At 43.6% G+C, this 20,988-nt stretch overlaps 1 protein-coding gene across 3 annotated transcripts in view; it reads left to right on the plus strand.

Annotated features, from left to right (window-relative positions):
- The first annotated feature begins 651 nt into the window (after positions 1-651).
- The window catches only part of KIAA1217 (KIAA1217 ortholog), a 201,265-nt gene continuing 180,928 nt past the window's right edge, over positions 652-20,988 (plus strand). For 2 of the 3 annotated variants that reach the window (XM_054390019.1, XM_054390021.1), the window contains exons 1-2: positions 652-721; positions 6,893-7,179. In XM_054390019.1, coding sequence (XP_054245994.1) covers positions 652-721; positions 6,893-7,179 — 357 coding nt within the window. Of the gene's footprint in view, positions 722-6,892; positions 7,180-20,988 lie in introns of those variants that run through there. The other variant, XM_054390022.1, reaches the window with a different exon arrangement.

Below are 20,988 nucleotides of genomic sequence, written 5' to 3' on the forward strand. Positions count from 1 at the left end.
AGGCTACAAAATCCCTCTTAACCAAAGTCACTGCTTACATATTGCTACCATTCATTTTTATTGGCTTCACTAAAGTTGAATTCTTCTATCTTGATTCCCCCCCGCCCCCCCACCTAATTCATTCTCTGAGCAGCTTGAAAGAATTCAACAGAAAACAAAACCTCAAAGCTCTTTATATAATGAATTACTTTTAAACTAGACGCTAAAAAAGACAGAGGAGCATTTATCAGGACCGTTTGTGGGCTTGGTGGTTACGAGCTTAAAAAAATATTCTGTGGAAAGGCTTTTGTCCCATGACAGAGATTTAAAAGGCTATGGATTCGGATTCCAGCAGAGACTCAGGCCTGTAATCATGTTTGCAATGTTCCCTTTCATACGGCTGCCTGGCTGCAGCGGGAAGCGAGCCGGCTAGGGGCGAGCCGGCAGCAAAGCCATCACCTGTTGGGGCCCAGGGCTTGGGGGGCGCGTCCGGCCGCTGCCCGCTGCCCGCCGCTGCGGTGAGGAGCCCGGGCATGCGGGGCGCTTAGCGGAGGCTTGGCACCGCCAAAAGGAAGAGTTTTTTTCCTTTCCCCTCCCCGAGCCTGGCGCTGACAAGTCCGAGCGCTGAGCCTTCCAAGTTGGAGCGAGGAGCTTGTGCCGTAGGCAGGGACAATGGAGGAAAAGGAAAGCCAGAAACTTGAGCTGTGCCTGGCTTGCTCCACAGACAGCAGACAGATGAAGGGTAAGTAAAGAGAATCAGGCAAAGATGGAGTTACATTTACACGTGCCCCTCGGTGCCGATTTGTGTGCCTGGAGGCGGAATGGATGGGGGGAAAGAAAGGCAACAGGCATGTGTGTCTTGTGGGCTGCTTGTGCTAATGGCTCTGCAGATTTCCCTGATGCACCGACTCCCAGAGTGTAACTTTCTCTTCAGAGAGCTTGGAAGCAGGGAGCGTGCCGAGTGTTGCTGTCACAGCTGGCAGGACGCTGCCTGGCGTGCAGGGTGCTGCTCCTGTGAGGGGGGAAGACGTTATTTAACGAGTGCCCCCACCCCTTCTAATGCTTGGTGTGCTTCACCTAGGCTAGGGAAATAGCTCTTCTTCCCTGACTGGGTTTGAGCTCATCTTTTCCTCAGGACGGCTTTTGCGAGAGGGGAGATTCACGGCAGATTGTCACAGGGTTAGTTTACTTTGTGTGAAACCAGTTGGATTTGTTTTGGAGTGGAGCCAGGGACTAGGGAGTGTGGTTTCACGGTGGGTCAGCTGTGGTGGGTTTCTACACTCGCTGCTGCACTCCGTATTTTGTCTAAAAGTGAATGAAAACCATTTCCTAATGAATTCTATGTGGGCTATTCCACGTGGAGCATAACGTTCAGGTAGCATGACAAATACCTAATCTAATCTTTAGCTATCCAAGTATTTGTGGAGCACCTGTGACCATTCCCAGTTTCTGTGTCTTGTGTTCCTTAGAGGCACTTCAGACAAAGTTGTGCTGCTGTGCTTCTGTGAGTTAAATAGTGCCTGGGTGTGTTCACCTGGGTTTAAAAATCCCAGACAACAAAATAGTGCCTAGAGAACTTAGGAGAGAAAAAAAAAAGCTTTTTTTAACCTTTTTTTTTTTTCCTTCTTGGGGTTCATTAATTGCTTGATACTCTTTGAAATAATTGGTTTAAGTTAAAAAAAATTGGGCAATGCAAGTCACATGTATCTGTCTGTAAATGTTTATGTTTAGTGGGATGGAAATCATCACTTAAATTATGTGTCTTAATAGAAGGGGAGGAAAAAAAGAAGCCTTCAGTAATGTTTCTACTGCAGGAAGATACCTGAGATGCAGGTGGAGGTAGGAAAAGAGAGGCCTGACCAGGCAGACTTATGAAGTCCACAAAATTTTGAATGCTGAAAGCTCGTAACCAAATGTAGCAGTTTTGCCCCATAACCTAAATTTGCATTTGAAAGTTCCTTGTAAAGAGAGCCAATTTAATGACAGTGGAATAAACTGGAACAGTTCCAAATCATCTCAGCTTTACTGCTAACATAAATCTAACGGAGGTGGCTTTGACTCATGCTGTTAAAATTGTATTCTGTTTTAAACTCTCAGTAGTGAATGTGGTTTGCTTCAGGGCTCAGTTTCACAGTATCGGGATGGGTCAAGTCCATACTTGGTCCTTTCTGAAAGGGCTCTGACAATGTTCCTCTCTCATGGCACCTGGGTTGCAAAACAGGACTATTAAAAACTTCACAACATTAAAAGTAATGAAGCAAAGTGACTGTCCTGACCTTTGTAGACTTGATGGTGGGTGTGACTTAAAAGAATTGCATACCAGGACATGATGAAGAACTTTTTTTCCCTTCTTTTTCTTCTTTTTTTCCTCCCTTTTTCTACTCTTTTTCTTTTTTCCTTTTTCTCCCCTCTTTTTCTTTTTTCCTTTTTCTCCCCTCTTTTTCTTTTTTCCTTTTTCTCCCCTCTTTTTCTGTTCCTTTTTTTTTCTTTTCCTCTTTTCATCTTTTTCCTATTCTTTCTTCTTTCTTCTTTTTCTTTTCTTTTTTCTTTCTTCTTTTTCTTCTTTTTCTTCTGTCTTCTTTTTCTTCTTTCTTCTTTTTCTTCTTCTTTCTTCTTTTTCTTCTTTTTCTTCTTTTTCTTCTTCTTTCTTCTTTTTCTTCTTCTTTCTTCTTTTTCTTCTTCTTTCTTCTTTTTCTTCTTCTTTCTTCTTTTTCTTCTTCTTTCTTCTTTTTCTTCTTTCTCTTTCTTTCTTCTTTTTCTTCTTTCTCTTTCTTCTTTTTCTTCTTTCTCTTTCTTTCTTCTTTTTCTTCTTTCTCTTTCTTTCTTCTTTTTCTTCTTTCTCTTCTTCTTTCTTCTTTTTTCTTTTTCTTCTTTCTTCTTTTTCTTTCTTCTTTCTTTTATTTTTTTTTCTATTTTCTTTTTATCTTCTGCTCAATCCTTCATTACAAACTTCCTGATACTCCTGGGCATACTGCTTCCAGGCTGCAGACCTGGGCTTTTCCTGTAGCTATATCTTCTGTAGTAATGGGTGATGTTAAGAAATCTTGAAATGTGTTTTCAGATTGGAGAAGCAACTCAACTGTAAGATTTACTCAAGCCTTTGATAACCAGAGCCCCTCCCCTGTCAATCAGCAGGCCCTGCTGTGTGTTGCCCTCTAGACTTGCTACTTTATTGAATGGGAAGACCTTCAGCTTTTAGCTTATGAATATGAGGGAGGGAGAGAGGGAGACAAACTTATCTCACACCTCTGTGTTTTCCCTCAGCTTCTCTTTACTCCTTTTCCAAGGAGGGTACTTGCATAATTCATCCTCTTGCTACTCTTTGCTCTCTTCTGGGAACCATCACATGATCCTTCACACATTTCACTGTTATCTGTGGGGATTGATTTTATAGGTCTATTATCTTCGGTTGGAAGATATGGAAAGTTTGGCCACACTGTTATTGAGCAACTCCAGAATCCAGAAATCCTCTCTCAGTTTCTCCTCCCTGTAGCACTGTGGCTGACACAGCAGCTGTGGAAGTTTATGTGTCTCAGGCTACATAGGGAGTGAGTTTCACCATCCCAGCTTTCAACCCTGCCATCAAAGTCACTTGTCTCTGTCTAGGAAGTGGTCAAGGAAGACTTTTTTAGCAGTTACTAGGGGAAAGACCAGATTCAAACATGACAGAGAGTTTGGTTTGCAAAGGAGGTCATGCACTGCTGTGTGCTGTAATGCTGCTGGGTCCTGCTGAATGCCCAGGTCAGCTCGCTGGCAAGACTAGCAATTAGTTTGCATAGTTTGCATTCCTTTCTTTTCACTGGTATTTATACAGTATTTTCCAAATATATGAAAGAAAAATAAGAGAAGTTGTTGATCTTTCTAATATAGCATAAGAAAAATATGGTTTTTTTGGATTCTTTCTCAAGGTTTCATTCAATAACAAAGTGGTAAAACACTTTAATTCCTATGTCTCCTTATGTTTCAAATAATCAGCTTGCTCTTAAACTGTTGAAATGATTGAATTGCAGAGTAGGTAAAGGCTTTGCATGAGAGAGTTAGGACCCAAAAATCCACATTCATGGTTTCTCAGTTGTGTTTCTCAGTGCAGGTTTGCCTGCCTTCTTGAGAAAGTGCCTGACACCCGTTCAGTGATTGAAGCTGCTGCTGTGACCATACTTTCAGGGCTTATACCAAATTGCTGCACTCAGTCACCCACCCTCACGCTGACTCCTTCGAGCTCCAAGGAAATCCCTTATTTATGTCTGCTGCCTTTGTTCCAACAGCCTCAGGGATATAACCTCCAGACTCTTGGTGCAACAAATTAAAGAGGGTAAATTCTAGCAAGCTTCATCCTACCTCTTTTTCCTCCTGTGTAAAATCCATTGAAATGACTGTGCAGCTTTCAGGCTCCATTTTGACTGAGTGTATCTAGAGTGGCCGCACTTACCTATTGCAAGCAGAACTCTTCTTATTGCCACTTTTCTCAAACATTCTGGGTGTAGCTGGCTCTGAATTTTCAGTAATCAGTGAGGCTGGATGTGTTTTAATGGAAAAGTTGAGCCTGTGGAAGTGTGATTTGGCAGGGGGGTTGGACTAGATGATCTCTCGAGGTCCCTACCAGCCCCTAACATTCTGTGATTCTATGATATACATGTGAGGCTGCTGCTCTGAGGGTTTAACAAGGATTGTACTCCTAAGAAGGTCTTAGAAGGTGCTATGGAGAAGTGGTGGAGTCACCATCCCTGGAGGTGTTAAAAAATAATGTGGACATGGCACTTCATGACATGGCTTAATGGCCATGGTGGTGTTGCTGGCTGGACTTGATCTTAGATGGCTTTCCCAACCTTAATGAATATATAATTCTAGAATTTTTCAGTCTGTGTGAGAGTAAAACTTCCCCATGAACCAAATCTGTTTCCAAAGTCTGTATCTGTGCTCATGGAGCATGGTGCCACCTGAAGTCTTGGCTCCTATGCCCAGTTCTGCTTTCAGGATAGGTTTCTATGAATGGAAATGGAAGGGTGGTGGTGACATTTTGGAGTCCTTGGGCATTAATAGGAAGCTTACAGAAACATGCAAGTCTTTGAAGACCTTCCAGGGCACAGTCTTTGTGAAATCCCTGGGAACTGGTTCCCTGTGTGAATTGTGGTGGGACATCACACCAGCAGTGGCTCCACAGATAGAGAGAGGATTTTTATTTTATAACACTTCATTACCAGGGCTTGATGTTAGGTGGGAGTTGGCAGATAATTGACAGCACACACTAGAAAGCTGAAGAAGCCTCCATGTACATTCCTGAGGCAAGTGGTAAGCAGAGTGTCAAACTGCCTGGCTGAATGGTAAAAAGCAAGTGAGAGCCTGCTTCCAAACAACAGTGCCATATAAATGGCAGCACATGAGGGAGGTGGTTGATGGGATAGCTAAGGTCTCTGAAATGGAAAGTGTTAGAGGGAGAGAAATAGAAATGTGTTGAAAACACCTAGAGGAAAGAACTTCTGCTCCTGTGCAGGTGATGCAAAGGGTTAAGGCTCACAGGCATCTGAGCCTGCCCAGGAAAGATGGGAAAGGCCACATCAGACTTGGAGAGGCCTTTTCAGTACTTCTGATTTTCTTTTTTTTTTCTTTGCTGACAAAGGAGTGAGGGAATTTTCAAAGGTATTGGGTAACAAGGCTCCAGACAACACTTTGGCAAGCACGAGAGGGTTTGTGTTACCCCCTTACCTGAAGATAAGCCAGCATTTAGGTACCCTCAGCGTCTGCTTATCTCTTTACAGTTGTCATCATGGTCTTTGGTCTTACAGTTGTAAAATTTCTCTGAGGATTTTTTTTTCATTTTATATCACACAAAATTGTCTTTTATTCTGCTTCTTAAGAAATTCTTTACTGAAAAAGTGATGTAGTATTTTCCAGTCTGCTGTCCTGAGACATATAAAATCCAAGGGAGATCCATGAAATTTAAAACCACACCACAGTCAGAAATCTGGGGCGGGGGGGAAGCCTCCAAAACTCTCTTATTATTTTGTAGGTGTTTCAAAGCACGTTGAAAGCACACTGGAAAGAGATTAAGGATTTCAGATCTCCTCATCAAAAGGAATTTTATCAGTTGCTGTCTTTTGGATACTGGTTATAGGGCCATTAAGTTTACTGGAGCCTGTTGAAGAACTCACCTCTCCTATGAGGACAGACTGAAAGAGCTGGGGCTGTTCAGTCTGGAGAAGAGAAGGCTCCAAGGTGACCTTCTTGTGGCCTTCCAGGATCTGAAGGGGGCTACAAGAAAGCTGGGGAGGGACATTTTAGAATATCAGGTAGTGATAGGACTGAGGGGAATGGAATAAAGCTGGAAGTGGGGAGATTCAGACTGGACGTAAGGAAGAAGTTCTTCAGCATGAGAGTGGTGAGAGCCTGGAATGGGTTGTCCAGGGAGGTGGTTGAGGTCCCATCCCTGGAGGTGTTTGCAGCCAGGCTGGATGAGGCTCTGGCCAGCCTGCTGTAGTGTGAGGTGTCCCTGCCCATGGCAGGGGGGTTGGAACTGGATGATCCTTGAGGTCCCTTCCAACCCTGACTGCTTCTATGATTCTATCATTCTGGGGGCAAGCATGCAGATTTTAAAGATCAGGGAATGAGGGCCCTGTCAGACCTTCTTTTCAAGCCACAGAGTAGTAAAGGTGACACAAAAGGAACATCTTCACTGATGCTCACTTTCCTGTGAAGCAATGTGTGTTAAAAGTACCTTTAGTCCTGTGCATGGTTAGAGAAGTGATTCTTTGCAGGCCACTTCTTCCCCCACGTGCACGCTAACGATGCAGAGCACGCTGTTGAACACGGGCAGACTTGTGAAAGAACCTAGCTTTGGCACCCATGGTTTCCTTATTGAGGTGAACGTGGGGGTGAAGTCCCTTTCACCTACTGTTTGGGTTTGGTTTTCTTTCAGACCAGGCAAAACCCAGTCTGCATGTGACGTCGCTAGACGATGCGGAATGCCTCCGATCTAAAGAGCTGCGTTCGGCGCCCGGCAGCCACACTGCTCCTGGCTCAAAGGCAACCCGCAACATCCCTCGAAGACACACCGTAGGTGGCCCTCGCAGTTCCAAGGAGATACTGGGAATGCAAACCTCAGAAATGGACAGGAAGAGGGAGGCCTTTCTTGAGCATCTGAAGCAGAAATATCCCCACCATGCCACAGCAATAATGGGACACCAGGAAAGACTGAGAGATCAGGTATGACCCCCAAATTTCTATCTTGGTTTGGTTTTAAACAGTCCTCCCAACTCCTACAAAACTTGAGTGTTGCTTCGTTCCGAAAGGTGACAATATAACACAGCATTGCACAGATTCTTTTGGTGTAGCCCAAGAGTCAGTTGCTCCATTGAAATTCAGGGAAAGGATCATAACAACGAAACTATTCAATATTACCTCCAAATTGTTTGTTGAACTGACATTTTTGAAGCACTTTCTTTTTTTTTTTTTTTTTTAGAGTATGCACAGAGAATGAGATGAAGGTGAGACTCTTGATCTCAGTATATGGGTCTCTATCTGCTTTTCACAGCTGAAGGGAAAATATGGAACAGCTGTTAACTTCTGTTGCACTTTCCATGCTGGCACCACTGCCCAGGAGAAAAGAAAATATCTGTGGACTGTGTCTGTATGCTTTAGCTGGCTCCGTTACCCTTTCATTTGTTTTCTTCTCTGGTTTTGAGTCTTTTATTACAAACAGAATGGACTTATCCACAGGTATCTGCCTCCTCCGAGCTGTTTTGACATCCACATTGGTCTTTCAGCAGCATACCTTAAGGTGGTTTGCTTCTTGCCTGCCTTCAGTTGTTCTTCAGCAGTGCAAAGTAGATGCAGGGTCAGAGGAGATGTGACATGTATTTCTCAGAGCAGGTGGAAGCTGTTGTCACTCTGCCTTCTGAAGTCACCCTAACTCTGGGCTCTGGTTTTGGGTGCAATGCTAGAGTTTAATCTGTTGAGCCTTACTTTACAGACAATCTACCTTCTATTTCATAATTCATTTTTTTTTCAAACAACCATCATCATTTAGAGTTGAGGCTCAAAAATCTCATGCCTGTTATTCTCAGTTTAACAAATGATTGACAGCAAAAGCTTTTATAAAAGTTTTCTTAGGGTACTGTAGGTTTTTCAGCACTAACAGCAAATTGATGCTCAGGAAGCAATAAAAAACAAGCTGGGAAAAACATTGTACTCTGTCATGGGAGTTCTTAGTGAATTCCCAGCCTCTTTTGAAGCCTTACAAACCTTTGGAGATCAGACTCTTGTTACAGGTTTGGAGAAATTGTCACTTGGTAACTCCCCCCTGCAACTTCTCTTTGACACCTCCTAGAGATCCCAGGTGCTGTCGCTGCCTCAGAACACAGCTGCTACAATCCATATGTAGCCACCTAAAAAATTGCTGCAAGAATTCAGCCCTAAGGAGGATGATCTATTCCTTATTTTTAAACAGTTTCCCTCCTAGCCTTTGAAAGTCTCGATTTTTTTTTTCCCTTTCTTCCCACTTATCTCTTCCATGAACTTTAGTGACTGTGTGGAATGTGCTTGAGTGGTGGATAAAGATAGCATACAAATTAAATAAAGGAGGTGGGGGGGGGGAGGGGAGATGGGGTGAAATCCAAAGATTAGATCTTTTAGAGTCATGTAAATATTTAGTTCCAGTGTTGCAGACGTTGCAAACCCAGTTTGAACAGCCTACAGCATTACACCCTACACATTTTGTAATTTGAGCCTTTTCTGAAGGCAATAAATTACAGAAGGAATGCAGTAACTGTTCCTGCTATTTGTTTAAAATGTGTCATCCTTGGCTAATTTATTGAGGGTAAAATTCGTGTGAATGTCTCCTGCTTCTATTTTTTGATAATTAGACGTTTGCGCTGTGTGCAAGGGGCTCTGAAATCGTTTTAAACCAAAAATAACTTTAAAAATTACTATCAGAGCGTCAAACAATCTTTCTTGGGAACAGGAAAGACTGAAAAAAAAAATCCATCCATTCAGCACAGCTTAAAAACAAAAAAACAAAACAAAACAAAACAAAACAAAAAAACCCAAACAAACAGAAAACCCCAAACAAACAAAAACAAAACGAAGAAAGAAAATTATAAACTGGGTGAAGTCACATTAAAAACACACAGAAATAAGTTGTAAGAGCTGATTGTGAGAAATCTGCTTGGTTGAAATGTGCTGTCTCAACAGCCTGGCTTATCAGATGCAGTAACATTTAATTTTCAGGTGGTACGTGAGGGACTTTTCCTAAGGGTGTCCATGATTGGATGAGGGGGAGTGGATTGAAGTGGAGGGAGAGGAGGTTTAGACTGGATCTTAGGAAGAAGTTCTTCAGTATGAGGGTGGGGAGACTGTGGAATAGGTTGCCAAGAGTGGTTGTGGATTCCCCCTCCCTGCAGGTGTTTAAGACCAGATTGGCTGCGCCTTGGGCAACTAAGTCTGGTTGAGAGGCATCCCTGCCCATGGCAGGGAGGTTGGAGCAGATGACCTCTGAGGTCCCTTCCAACCTGAGCCATTCTCTGATTCTGTGGTCATGGCATTACAGTTCAAAGGGGTTTTTTTCTTCCTGAGTGTGTCTGTGTGTGCACACACACGTATCTCTGTGTTCTGTGTGCATGTTTGAGTGTGTGCATGTGCATGCACCTGTGTGTATAAGTACACATAGGTGTGTCTATGTATACACAGCTACATCTGTGTATATATATATATGTGTGTGTGTGTGTGTGTATGTACTATGCACACTTGCTTAGCTCTTTCATGAGCAAGACCATAATATTATTTTGCTTCAAAGGGTGTATGTGTGTTTGGCATACATACCTCCCTTCCCCCCTCCTCTTTTTCTATGTGTATGTGTAGCAGTGGTACAGCAAACAAACTAAAACGTAAGTAGTAGGGGGGTGTATATAACATACATACATATATATATATACACACACACATGCATAGATATATAGATATATCACATATAAAATCTGTAAGATGTCCAGGTTCCTCTCCTCCATTCTTACTTCTCCAGCTGCTCCAATATTTGGAAAGTGGCAACATTTAGTTCTCCAGCAGAAAAAGACCTGGAGGTGCTGGTTGACAGCCATAGAAACATGAGCCAGCAGTGTGTCCAGGTGGCCAAGGTGGCCAACAGCATCCTGGCCTGGGTCAGTAAGTGTGACCAGGAGAAGTAGGGGAGTGATTGTGCCCCTGTACTCAGCACTGACAAGGCCAGAGCTTGAATATTGTGTTAAGTTTTAGCCCCCTCAGTACAAGACAGACATTGAGATGCTGGAGCAGGTCCAGTTAAGAGCAACAAAGCTTTGTGAAGGGTCTAGAGAACAGGTCTGGTGAGGAGTGGCTGAGGGAACTGGGATTGTTAAGCCTTCAGAAGAGGAGGCTGAGGGGGGACCTCATTGCTCTCTACAACTCCCTGAAAGGAGGTTGCAGTGAGGTGGGGGTTGGTCTCTTCTCCCTAGTGTCAGGTGATAGAATGAGGGGAAATGGCTTGAAGTTGTGCCAGGGGAGGTTTCAGTTGGAGATTAGGAAAAATTTCTTTGCTGCAAGAGTGGTCAGGCATTGGAACAGGCTGCCCAGGGAGGTGGTGGAGTCTCCATCCCTGGAGGTGTTCAAGAAACCTGTGGACATGGCACTTTGGGACAGGGCTTAATGGCCATGGTGGTGTTAGGCTGAAGGTAGGTTGATGATCTTAGAGATCTTTTCCAACTGAAACAATTCTATGATTATCCACAATGGGAATTTCCCCACTGTGGGAGATCTATAGTAGTTAATGCAACGCCTATGTCAAATGGTGAAGCTAGAACATAAAACATTCTAATATGTAGAGTAAGAAGATAGTCCCCTGGACATGATATAATTTGTCTTCTGGGTTGCTCTGAACCCTGTCAGGTCTAGAACCAATCATAAATGGTCCAGAAAATCAAGACTGGCTATTGTCTTTTTTGTTGTGCTCTTTCTTCTCTTGTCCATTTTAACCATCAGTATCTGAGTATGGCAAACTGTCTTCTGGCTTACAGAAAATAAACATCAGGGAAAAAATATTTTTACTGTTGTCAGATCATACTGTATCACCTCCCCCAGCAACATCAGCTCTGAGTGTTGTCCATGTCTTCCACTATGTATTAATGGTTTCTCCAGGCTTCGTTTACTCAGATAAATCCCTCTCTGGATGTGCTTCCTAAGGACCTGTTTCTTGCCTTGATAACCTGCTACAAATCAGCAGTACAATGATGGCCAGGTAAAATGCCAGCAGGGATTACTGATGGTTAACCACTGTGGTGACCTGAAGCCTCCCAGCTGTGCACACAGCTCATTCCTCCTCCCCCCTGCAGGTTTGTTGCCCTCTGCAGTATCTTATTCTGAAAAGGAAAGCTCAGAGGCAGGTCTGTCTTTATTTGCACAGGGCATTGGGATTCTGCTGCAAGGCAAATAACCTGCAGCTAGGCTGGTCTGTGTGGTAAATCGAGGTGTGTGTAGCTCTGCCGTGCTTTGTGCACCCCAACATGCCTACAGCCCTGCAGCTCACCCTCTTGCTTCAGGTTTTCCCCCCTGCAAGACAACCCTGCAGCTGGGCCCCTGATATCCTTCTACCTGGAAGCCTGAGAAGATGAGGAAGAAAATCTTTTTTTATAGGTAATGCAAGTTTCTGCAGGATCTTTGGTTGCCTTGTCTCTGCCAAGGCTGTCTCGTCTAGGTTAATGAAAGCAAGGTGCTAATGTAATCCCCAGGAAAGTTAGGAAGAAAAATGAGAAAGGAAGGAGGAGGAAAACAGTTTTGGTCTTCTGAAGTCTGAGGGGGTGTGAATCATCTGCTAAGCTCATGGCAGGATGTGGTCACCAGTGCGGGACTGACTCTGGTCAGCAGAGAGGAGCAGGAACAAGAGTAAAAGCTGGGCCAGCAGCTGCAAAGATGAAAAAGAGTTGGCAATTAAGAGGTTAAAATGGTAACCTGGCTGTGGGAGGGGGGGGAAATCTCTGCCATGAACCTGTTTTACAAGTCACCTCTCAAAAAAACACAATTCTTTCTGAGGGGCAGAGAGTAAAAATGAGCATGTAGAAGTTTTTCAGAGCCGGAGCTTAGCAGCGTGGCTGAAGAAAACGAGCTGGAAGGTGTTTGCCACAGCTTTCTTTTGTCGTTGTTTGACTAGGAAGTACACTGGGAGGTGTGGAAGGGTCAGGAACAGCTCTGGTATTTCAGCCAGTGCTCTGTGAAGAACAAATTTATTGGCAAACAAAGTCAGATTTCCATTAATTTTAGAAGAATCAAAACCTTCCAGTGCCTGTGCAAGGCTGAGTGTCTAGAAAGTGGTTGTTGAGAGGGTTTTTTGTTGTGCTCAGCTAGGTCTGAACATGACAGGTAACTCTGGCATCTGGGCAGGTGTGGTTAAGGTTACCATGGAGATCCATGATGTCATGCTTGATAGAGCATGTCAAGACAGCTAATCTAACATGTAGATGTTCAAAAAGTCCCATAGGCCAGGGCTAAGCTTTATGCAAATAACAAAGTTAGGCTGCAAAAGGGTGAAAGAAAATACAGCTGAGATATGGCTGTGCTCTTTACCTGGCAGCTTGGGAGGGTTACTACTGGCTTCATCATAAATTAAAACTTTTTTTGGAACTAAAGGAAGAGGATTTCAGACCCTCTCTGGCCTCACCTGTGGAGCGTCTCATATTTCGGTAAATAAGCCTTTTCCTTTCTTTCTTTCTTTCTTTCTCTGCCTTTGCTGTGAAAAAAAAAAAAGTGCTTTGGAAGCTGTGGAGTTTGCTTCCCCACGTTGTTCCTCCTGGCAGCAGGGCTGTGTCAATACAGCAAGCTTTCTGGCATGGCACGTTGCCTTTCCTCTTTCCAAAGTGAGCTCTTTATTGAATGAACTGAGAATTCGGAATGATTCGAAAGGCATTGTAATGTATTAGGCTGATTACATGAATCATGCTGCAAAAATGTCCTAGGTAGTGTTTTGGAGGAGAAACTGAGAATGGAGACACTGTATTTATTTGTAGATTACTGCCAGATGTCTCTCCTTTTTAACTATTAAAATAGAACCTGAAAGATTACAACGGCATTTATCCCAGGGTTTGATACCTGAAAGAATAGTGAAGCTTTTGGGGTTTTATTTTGTTAAATGGATTCTAGTATCAGCTGGTTGAATTGACTTTTGAGTTTGTGCTTGGATATCATGGGGTAAAGCTGGAGCATTTCTAAATAGAGTTGTGTTTTGGTTGTTTTTTTTTTGTTTTTTTTTTTCTCTTGGGTAAAAGTGCATTAGAAAAGGGTAAACACATTTGGAGGTAAAAGTCCAGAAAGGCTACTGAGAGTCCTGGGTTTTAGGTATAAACAAAAGGGGTATTTTCAGCCCCTCTGCAGAGAGAGTCAGTTCCCTGGGTTCTTAGTTGCAACCCCTTTTGTGCTTCCATTAGTGATGACAGGGCAAGCAAACAGCAGTAGGGAAGGGATAGCTCCCCCAGCCCCGCACTGCTGTGAGGTGATAACGGGGAGCAGGCTTGGGGATCCAAAGTGCAGTTGGTTCAGTCACTCAGCATGAAAAGGGTTAGATCAGGGTGTGAAAGGTGGGAAGGGGGGTGGGAGTCTTGCCCTGGTTAATGTTAGAGCTTAAAAACGTGAAAAATCTCAAGTTCTGCTGAAAGACACCTGAGAAATGTAAACCCGAGAGAAACTTCAGTCGAGTGTAAATCCTCGGCAGGATTTAGGGAATGAGGGGGCTGCGGAATATGGGAAACACATTATCTAATTCCAGGTGAAAAAACAGGGTAGAAAAGTTTTATAACGTTCTGCACTGCTTGATCAGGTAAAGTTAAGTAAACATCATTTGGAACCTGTATTGATTCTTAAATGGAATGGATTGAAAGGAGGACAGAGTGAAGAAATCACTAATGAATTTTGGCTTGGTCACATCTCTTTTACTTCCTAGTTACATCTTGCAACTAAACCAGTAGTGGGGATGGTTTTGAATTAACTTCAATTTAACTTTTCTCCCAAACTCTGAGTGTTAATTAATTAGTACTAGAATAGGTACAAATGACACCGTGTCAAATGACATTGGTGTATTTTGCACTCATTACACTTTTGCTTCTTGATGCCATGAAATTGGGTAAGGAGAAATTGATTTACACTTAATACTGTGTGAATAATTTTCTGGTCTGTACTGGTTGGCGCAGATGGTTGGACACAGTGATCTTAAAGGTCTTTTCCAGTCTAGGCAGTGCTGTGATTCTGTGGCTAAAAAACAGAGCCTGAAAATTATATTTGATTTTAAAATGTACACAGTGCCTTGTGAAGAATGTGGGTTTAGTATGGATAGATGTTGCTGCAGACTTTCCTAGTCAAGAAAATCTTTTTTGTTCGGATTTGTTTCGGTTGGTTCCCATACTGGGGTTGGACCTGATGATCTCTTGAGGTCCCTTCCAACCCCTAATGTACTGTGATATTGTGATATTGCTGTAATGTGCCATCAAAAAAAAAAAAAAAAAGAAAAAAAAAGCCTTTTTTATCTGAGAGGTCAGAGGTATAGCAGCTAGAACTTGCTGTTGTGTCACCATAGGTTGTAGGAGTTTGTTCAGGAGGAAAACAAAAACGTTTCAGAAGTGGTTGCAGGAGATTTCTGTGACTCCCTGCCTCCTCTCCACCAATGGGTACTACCTCCCTGCCCACATGAGATGGCAATTCCCCCTCCTCCCTGGATAGTCTTTGTAAGCCCCACAGAGCACGTTGCCCACACGGGAAGGGGGAAGCCAGTGCAGCATCCACACGTGTGCCCTGTCTCGTGTGCCATCTGGCGCAGCAATTTATTGCTTCCTACCGCTGCTGGATGTTAAGGGCAACTGCTCTGATCTCACGTCGTGAAAAGCACCTTCGAAAAGCTCTGAAAGTGAGCGTATGAAACATGATTACAAGCTGAAATCTCTGCTGGATTCCAAGCCCTTAGCCTTTGTTTGTGGAAGGAGGTGAGGTGACACGTCCATTTGTTTTGAGCTGAAACATGCTCTTTAGCCCCCAGATAGTGCCGCGATTGCGAGATATTTATAAATAGCCCGACAGGGAGGTGAACAAAGAGCTGGTTCATTAACAAAGCAAAGGGGCTCCACTTTATATGCCCTGTTAAGTGAAAATACTGAGGAAGAAGAATATTCCTAGCAGAGTGTCTCAGTGGAAAGTCTTCCAGTTTTACTCTGAAGTTTACAAAAAGTAAGGTACATATTAAACTGCCAGCCCTAAGGTATCTCTGGGAGTAATACTTGCTTTGATAAACTGAAATGTCTTCATTTATATCTATCAGTTAAAAGTAATTTAAAGGGAAAAAAAAAGGCAAACAAAACAAAGCTGCAAAAGGGCTAATAAAGCAATTCCTTTTCTTTTTCCTTCCCTCCCCCCACGCAAACCACGCTCCAGCGCAGTTACTTTGCCCCAACAGGATTAGTAACTTTTCTTCTGTGGCAACACCTCTGCTTTTCAAATAGCCTGGATTGTTTGTAACCCACGAGTCCCAGGTAGTTCTTACATGCTTACCTTTGTTCATGTGAGTTTTCTGCATGTTTGTTTTTTTTAATCTAATCTTTGTGACAAAGGAAAATATTTTTAGACTCCTTTGTGTTCAGCTGACTGTCTGAATGTCCACGGTAATCTTGTTTTGGTACTTGTCATTAGATCCCATAAAGAATCCAGGACTTTGATATGGCTTAAAGCATAGTTCAGGCAGTTGCATTCAAGAGAGTTGCCCATGGAAACCTCTCCCAGTGACTACAGACACCTAAGATTTCTTAGCTTTTAGAGACCTACATTTTTTCTCACCAAAAGTACCTTGAGGCACTTAGAGATGTGGGGTTTGTGTATACTCTGTTTAGTCCTGGTGCTTTCTGTGTTGCCTCTGTGGATGGCTACCAAAACTGCACTGAAGGTGTCCCATTTGGTGGATGGCTTCACTGCAGGATGAGTTCCTTCAGTGTTGGTGAAGATGAGAGCATGAGACCTGCACAGTGACCTGGCAGTGACCACCCCTGTGGCAGAGGCACCTCCTACGAACCTGTGCCCGATGCTCTTCTTCCTCTGGGGGTGCTTGGAGATTTGGGATAGGCAAACCCTACCTTTTCCCTTTTGAAGATCAGCTGTTGGACAATGATGTGTTACAGGGTTCAGCCTCCAGAACATTGTGGTTAGCCCCACAGGTCACCTGCTGAATGAACCTCATCTCAGGACTGCAGAATTCTCTTTTCATGATCTCCCATTCTTCTTGGCAGTAAATTTACAGGAGTCAGTGACAGAGAGCTCTGGCCCTGTGTTGCTTTAGCCTGGTTATCAAAGTCCTCTGCCCAGAGATGGAGATGTGACTGCAGGACTTCTTTCAGGCTTGGGTAACCAGAAAGCTGAACCTTCCCCTTCTACATTACATGTTCTGCAGAAGCAGATTGGTGTATGATGTGTTCTTTGCCACTGTTTCCTCTTCCAACTCTATTCCTAAACCAAAGCACCTCAAGTTGCTGGGCTTCCTGCCCAGCTCAGGTGCGAACAGCATGGGAGATGTCGTCAGAGCACCATTCTAGGTGGGGGTTGTTAGGTGACCTTAAAGTTCATTTCAAGCCCCATATTATCTTATGAAAGCAAAATAAGTTTGTGACAGAAGTGAAGATGAAGCCCCAGTCTAAGATAATCTTTGCCCCTGCTGTTTTTCAGCAGGCACTCCCTCTTGTCCTTACTTCTGGAGGTGTGTTACAGGCATCAGGAGTGTTTGGCAGATGAGGAGCAGGCAGATGTGTTGGATGAGGGCAACAGTTCCTGCTGGTGGTAGACCTGAGGCTGCAGTGCAGTCTCACTGCTTGGGGGTTCCTTCAGTAGCCTGTGATTAAGCTCAGTATTTATGAACATTTGCTATGGCTCAAGATTATTTCTCTGCAAATGGTTGTGAATATAGCTGCGTTGTTCTCTTTCCAGGTGAACAGTCCTGTTAGCTTCCAACTGGGAACATTTCTGTCCTCTTTGTGTTTACACTAGGGAGGGGAGCACATATTTATATCAACCACTTGCAAAGTAAATGCACCTCTGGACCACTGCTGATGTATTACAGCATTTTCCAGTTGATTTTCTAGCACAGGCAGATTGCACCAATGTCACCTGATTAACTAGCTTGCATTAGCCATAATCCCTGGGATTTACATCTCTTTTCTGGGCTCAAATAAGAGAACAAGAGTAAATAAGACAAGCAAATAATTTATGACCGTGTACTCCAATTTCCTTTCTTTACAAGTGAGTTGAGTACTCCAGTAGAAGCAGTGCTTTTGTTGAAAGAGCAGCCAACACCTGTGACCCTGTCAGCAGTCCCTGAGATGTGTCTTGTGATGTTTACCCAATGATGGTAGTTGTGCCAGATCAGTAAATTCATAATCTGATGGGTTTAAGTTTTGCATCTTGCCACACCAACCAACATAAAGGCTTTTGGTTGGTTGAGATTATTCTGAAGGGTCCTTTTTTTCAGGGTGGTGGGTTTTTTTTTGGGGGGGGGGAAGGGTTGCCACAGATGAAAAGAAAAAATAAAGTTGGCCTAAGCATTAAAATTATTTGTTAAAGAAAGAAGCTGCTCTCTTAGGTTATGTCTGGAATCCAGAAAACCCAGTATTTTTTTTCTCTGTGGCTTCTGTCATGGATTCTTAAGGAGGTTCTAACAACCTCTCAGGAGGTGGGTGTTGGATAATCAGCCCATGTGCATCATGTACATTCTGATCTTCAGTTAGTTACAGATTCTTCTGCCCCACAGTTTGAGATTTATCTTCCAAAATTGTGTTCTTCTTAGTTGTAGGACTGGATCTTCTTGGTAACCTGCAGGAATGTCCAGTTCTGGTTTGGGTTGCTAAATTCTTCACTATGATAATGTTTCCTGACTCGAAATCCCAGAGCTCAACTAAGTTTTAAGAATATTTCAGCCTCTAAGGGATTTACATTTTTTTACATATATATTTAATAGGCTATCTCCATCCCCTTACACTGATTTCATTCAAAATGGAAAAAGCTAATTGTAATTCAGTTTCAGTCAAAACTAAGTAGTCAGTCTGGAGGGACACATCTGTCTTCCAAGGAAGGAGGAAGTAAGAAGTGAAAAACCTAAGACTTAAACCATCTTTTTCTATTTGAAAGAAGTTGAGTCTGATTTTTAATTTTCCATGAAATGTTCCCTTCCAGATACACTCTCTGCCAGATGAGGCTTTTCCAATTTGCACCTATTTTGTGGCTATGTGGGTGTCTAAAGCCTGGAAACAGACCTGCCTGTCAATGCCTATGTATGAGCTTTGGGCTTTCTTCCACCATGCTTTGAAAGCATCATTTCAGCTGCATTTGTTCATTTATAGCTCTGGTTTTAGCAACACAAAATACCATACATCAGACTGTTGTAATTAGTAATAAATTACTCACAGAAGGAGCAAATATTTGACTGTGATTAGAATAAGTAAGGAGAAATGTCACTTATCTCCTACTGGCTGAGCAAATAAATAGTTGTATGACATTGGTTGGTTGATTTAAATAACAGTAAATATTGTTTGGATGGAAGAATTACCATGTAGCACGAGGTAAAAAAGAATTAGTTTAAAATGTAGATGTAAATGAACACTTCCATTAAAAATATGAGTCTGAAAAGCTAGGTCATTTGTAAAAATTCCTATACATCTTTTTTTTTTTTCTTTTTTTTTCTTTTTTTTTCTTTTTTTTTTGTCTTTAACAGAGAAATTATCATTTCAGTAAATTCTTCATCTAGGTTATTTATTTCCTCTCCAGCTTGCTGGTTCAAGAAGGACAGCGACTTGCTGGAGAGGGTACAGAAAAGGACTACAAAGATAATGAGGGGACAGGAACATCTCTTATGAGGAGGAAAGATTGAGAGGATTTGGTCTTTTTTAGGCTGGAAGAGAGCAGACTGAGGGGGGATCTAATCAATGCTTGCAAAGGGTGGGAGTCAGGAGGATGGGACCAGTCTGTTTTCAGTGGTGCCCAGTGATAGGACAAGGGGTAACAGGCACAAACTTGAACATAAGAAGTTCCAGCTAAACATCAGTAGGAACTTCTTTAAGGGTAACAGAGCAGTGGAACAGGCTGCACAGAGAGGTGGTGGAGTCTCCATCTCTGGAGACATTCAAAACCCACCTGGATGCGTTCCTGTGCAACCTTCTTTAGGTGAACCTGCCTTGGCAGGGGGGTTGCACTCGATGATCTTTCGAGGTCCCTTCCGACCCCTACCGTTCTGTGATTCCCTAATAGTCATTTAAAAACCCTCTCTCTGAAACCTCACAGATGCCATGTGCTAATTTCACTCTTTCATGGTGTGTATCATGCATTCTTTGTTTGTGAAAAGTCTATTTCATAATAAAATTGCTTAATAGCTTTGCATCAAAAAGATAGCACTGTGTCAACATCTACTCCCTAGGGCTATGGGACAACCTCAGTACTCCTCCTCTGTTCTTAGTCTGGAGTCACCACAGGATTGCAGATACCATGATTTGTTGGCAGGATTTTGTTTTTTGTTTTTCTACTGAGGGTCACTGTTGCTTCAATTGGTTTTCAGCTGCTAATCCAAGCTTCCATCTTTTTGGCTAATACTAAATCCAGCAATAGGGGCTCAGGCAGAATGGTTCCTTCTGCCAGCCCAAACATGCTCCAGTGTGGGCGAGAGGAGCTAAGAAGGGTTTCTGTGTTACACAGCCTGGGGACTCTCTGTTTTACCACAGGCAGTTAGTGTGGTGTCTGTTGCTGGAGAATTTAAATGAAAACATGTGATAGAAACAGCATCAAAAGCTTTCTGGAAATTGGTGCAGAACTTCTCCCCTCTGAATGCTGCAAAAGGCTGGGGTGGGATGGCACGAGGGAGGTGTAGATCACAAGATGCTTTTCTTGGCCCTCATGGCCCAGGTAATGATGTCATAGAATAGAGTCATAGAATGCACTGCCTGGAAGGAACCTTTAAAAGTCATCTTGTCCAACCACCCTGCAGGGACATCCCCAGCTAGATTAGATTGCTTAGAGCCCCATCGAGCATGACCTTGAATGTCTTCAGGGATGGGGCCTCTACCACCTCCCTGGGCAACCTGTGCTAGTGTTCCACTATCCTCATACTCAAGAACTACTTCCTAATGTCCAATGTAAATCTCTTCTCTAGTTTCAAACCTTTGCCTCCCGTCCTACAAGCCCTTGTAAAATGTCCCTCCCCAGCTCTCCTACAGCCTCCTTCAGGTACTGGAAGGCTGCTCTAAGTTCTGCACAGAGCCTTCCCTTCCCCAGGCTGAACAAGCCCAGTTGTCTCAGCCTGTCCTCACAGAAGGGTGCTCCAGCCCTCTGTCAATAAACACGTTCCTGCTGTCGTGTACAGCTGGCTCAAACCCTTAGCAGGTTGTGTGACCGATGGCTCCTGCTCTGGTGTCAGCTGCAAGCCTTTCATGTCTGGCTCATGTGTACTTCCCTTCGGGGTTATTTTTACCAAGTGCTTTCCGCACCGGACGCTGTCTCTGGTGCCTTCCCTCAGGGCAGGCCCTGCAGGCACCTGCTGCTGCCTGGCACCCTGGGCACTCGCAGCTCGCTCAGCCCAGCAGCTGACGGGCGCTGCTGCGGAGGCAGGGCTCCCAGCCACCGCCTTCTAATCCCATCCTGAACAACTGGGATAATCCCATACCCAGCCTGGGACCCCACTGCAACTTGGAGTCAGCTTTCATCCCAAGGCCAGTGAACAGCTGGAGAAGAGGAGGCTGAGGAGAGACCTCATTGCTCTCTGCAACTCCCTGGAAGGAGGATGGAGTGAGGTGGGGGTTGGGCTCTTCTCCCTAGTACCAAATGGTAGAAATGGCTTCAAGTTGCACCACTGGAGGTTTAGGTTGGATATTAGCAATAATTTCTTTCCTGAAAGAGTGGTCAGGCATTGGAATAGGTTGCCCAGGGAGGTGGTGGAGTCACCATCCCTGAAGATGTTCAAGAAATGTGTGATCAGGCTACCACAGTTTAGTGGCCGTGGTGGTGTTGGTT

Source organism: Indicator indicator, chromosome 20 (genome assembly GCF_027791375.1).
Source record: "Indicator indicator isolate 239-I01 chromosome 20, UM_Iind_1.1, whole genome shotgun sequence".
Classification (NCBI taxonomy): Eukaryota; Metazoa; Chordata; class Aves; order Piciformes; family Indicatoridae; genus Indicator; species Indicator indicator.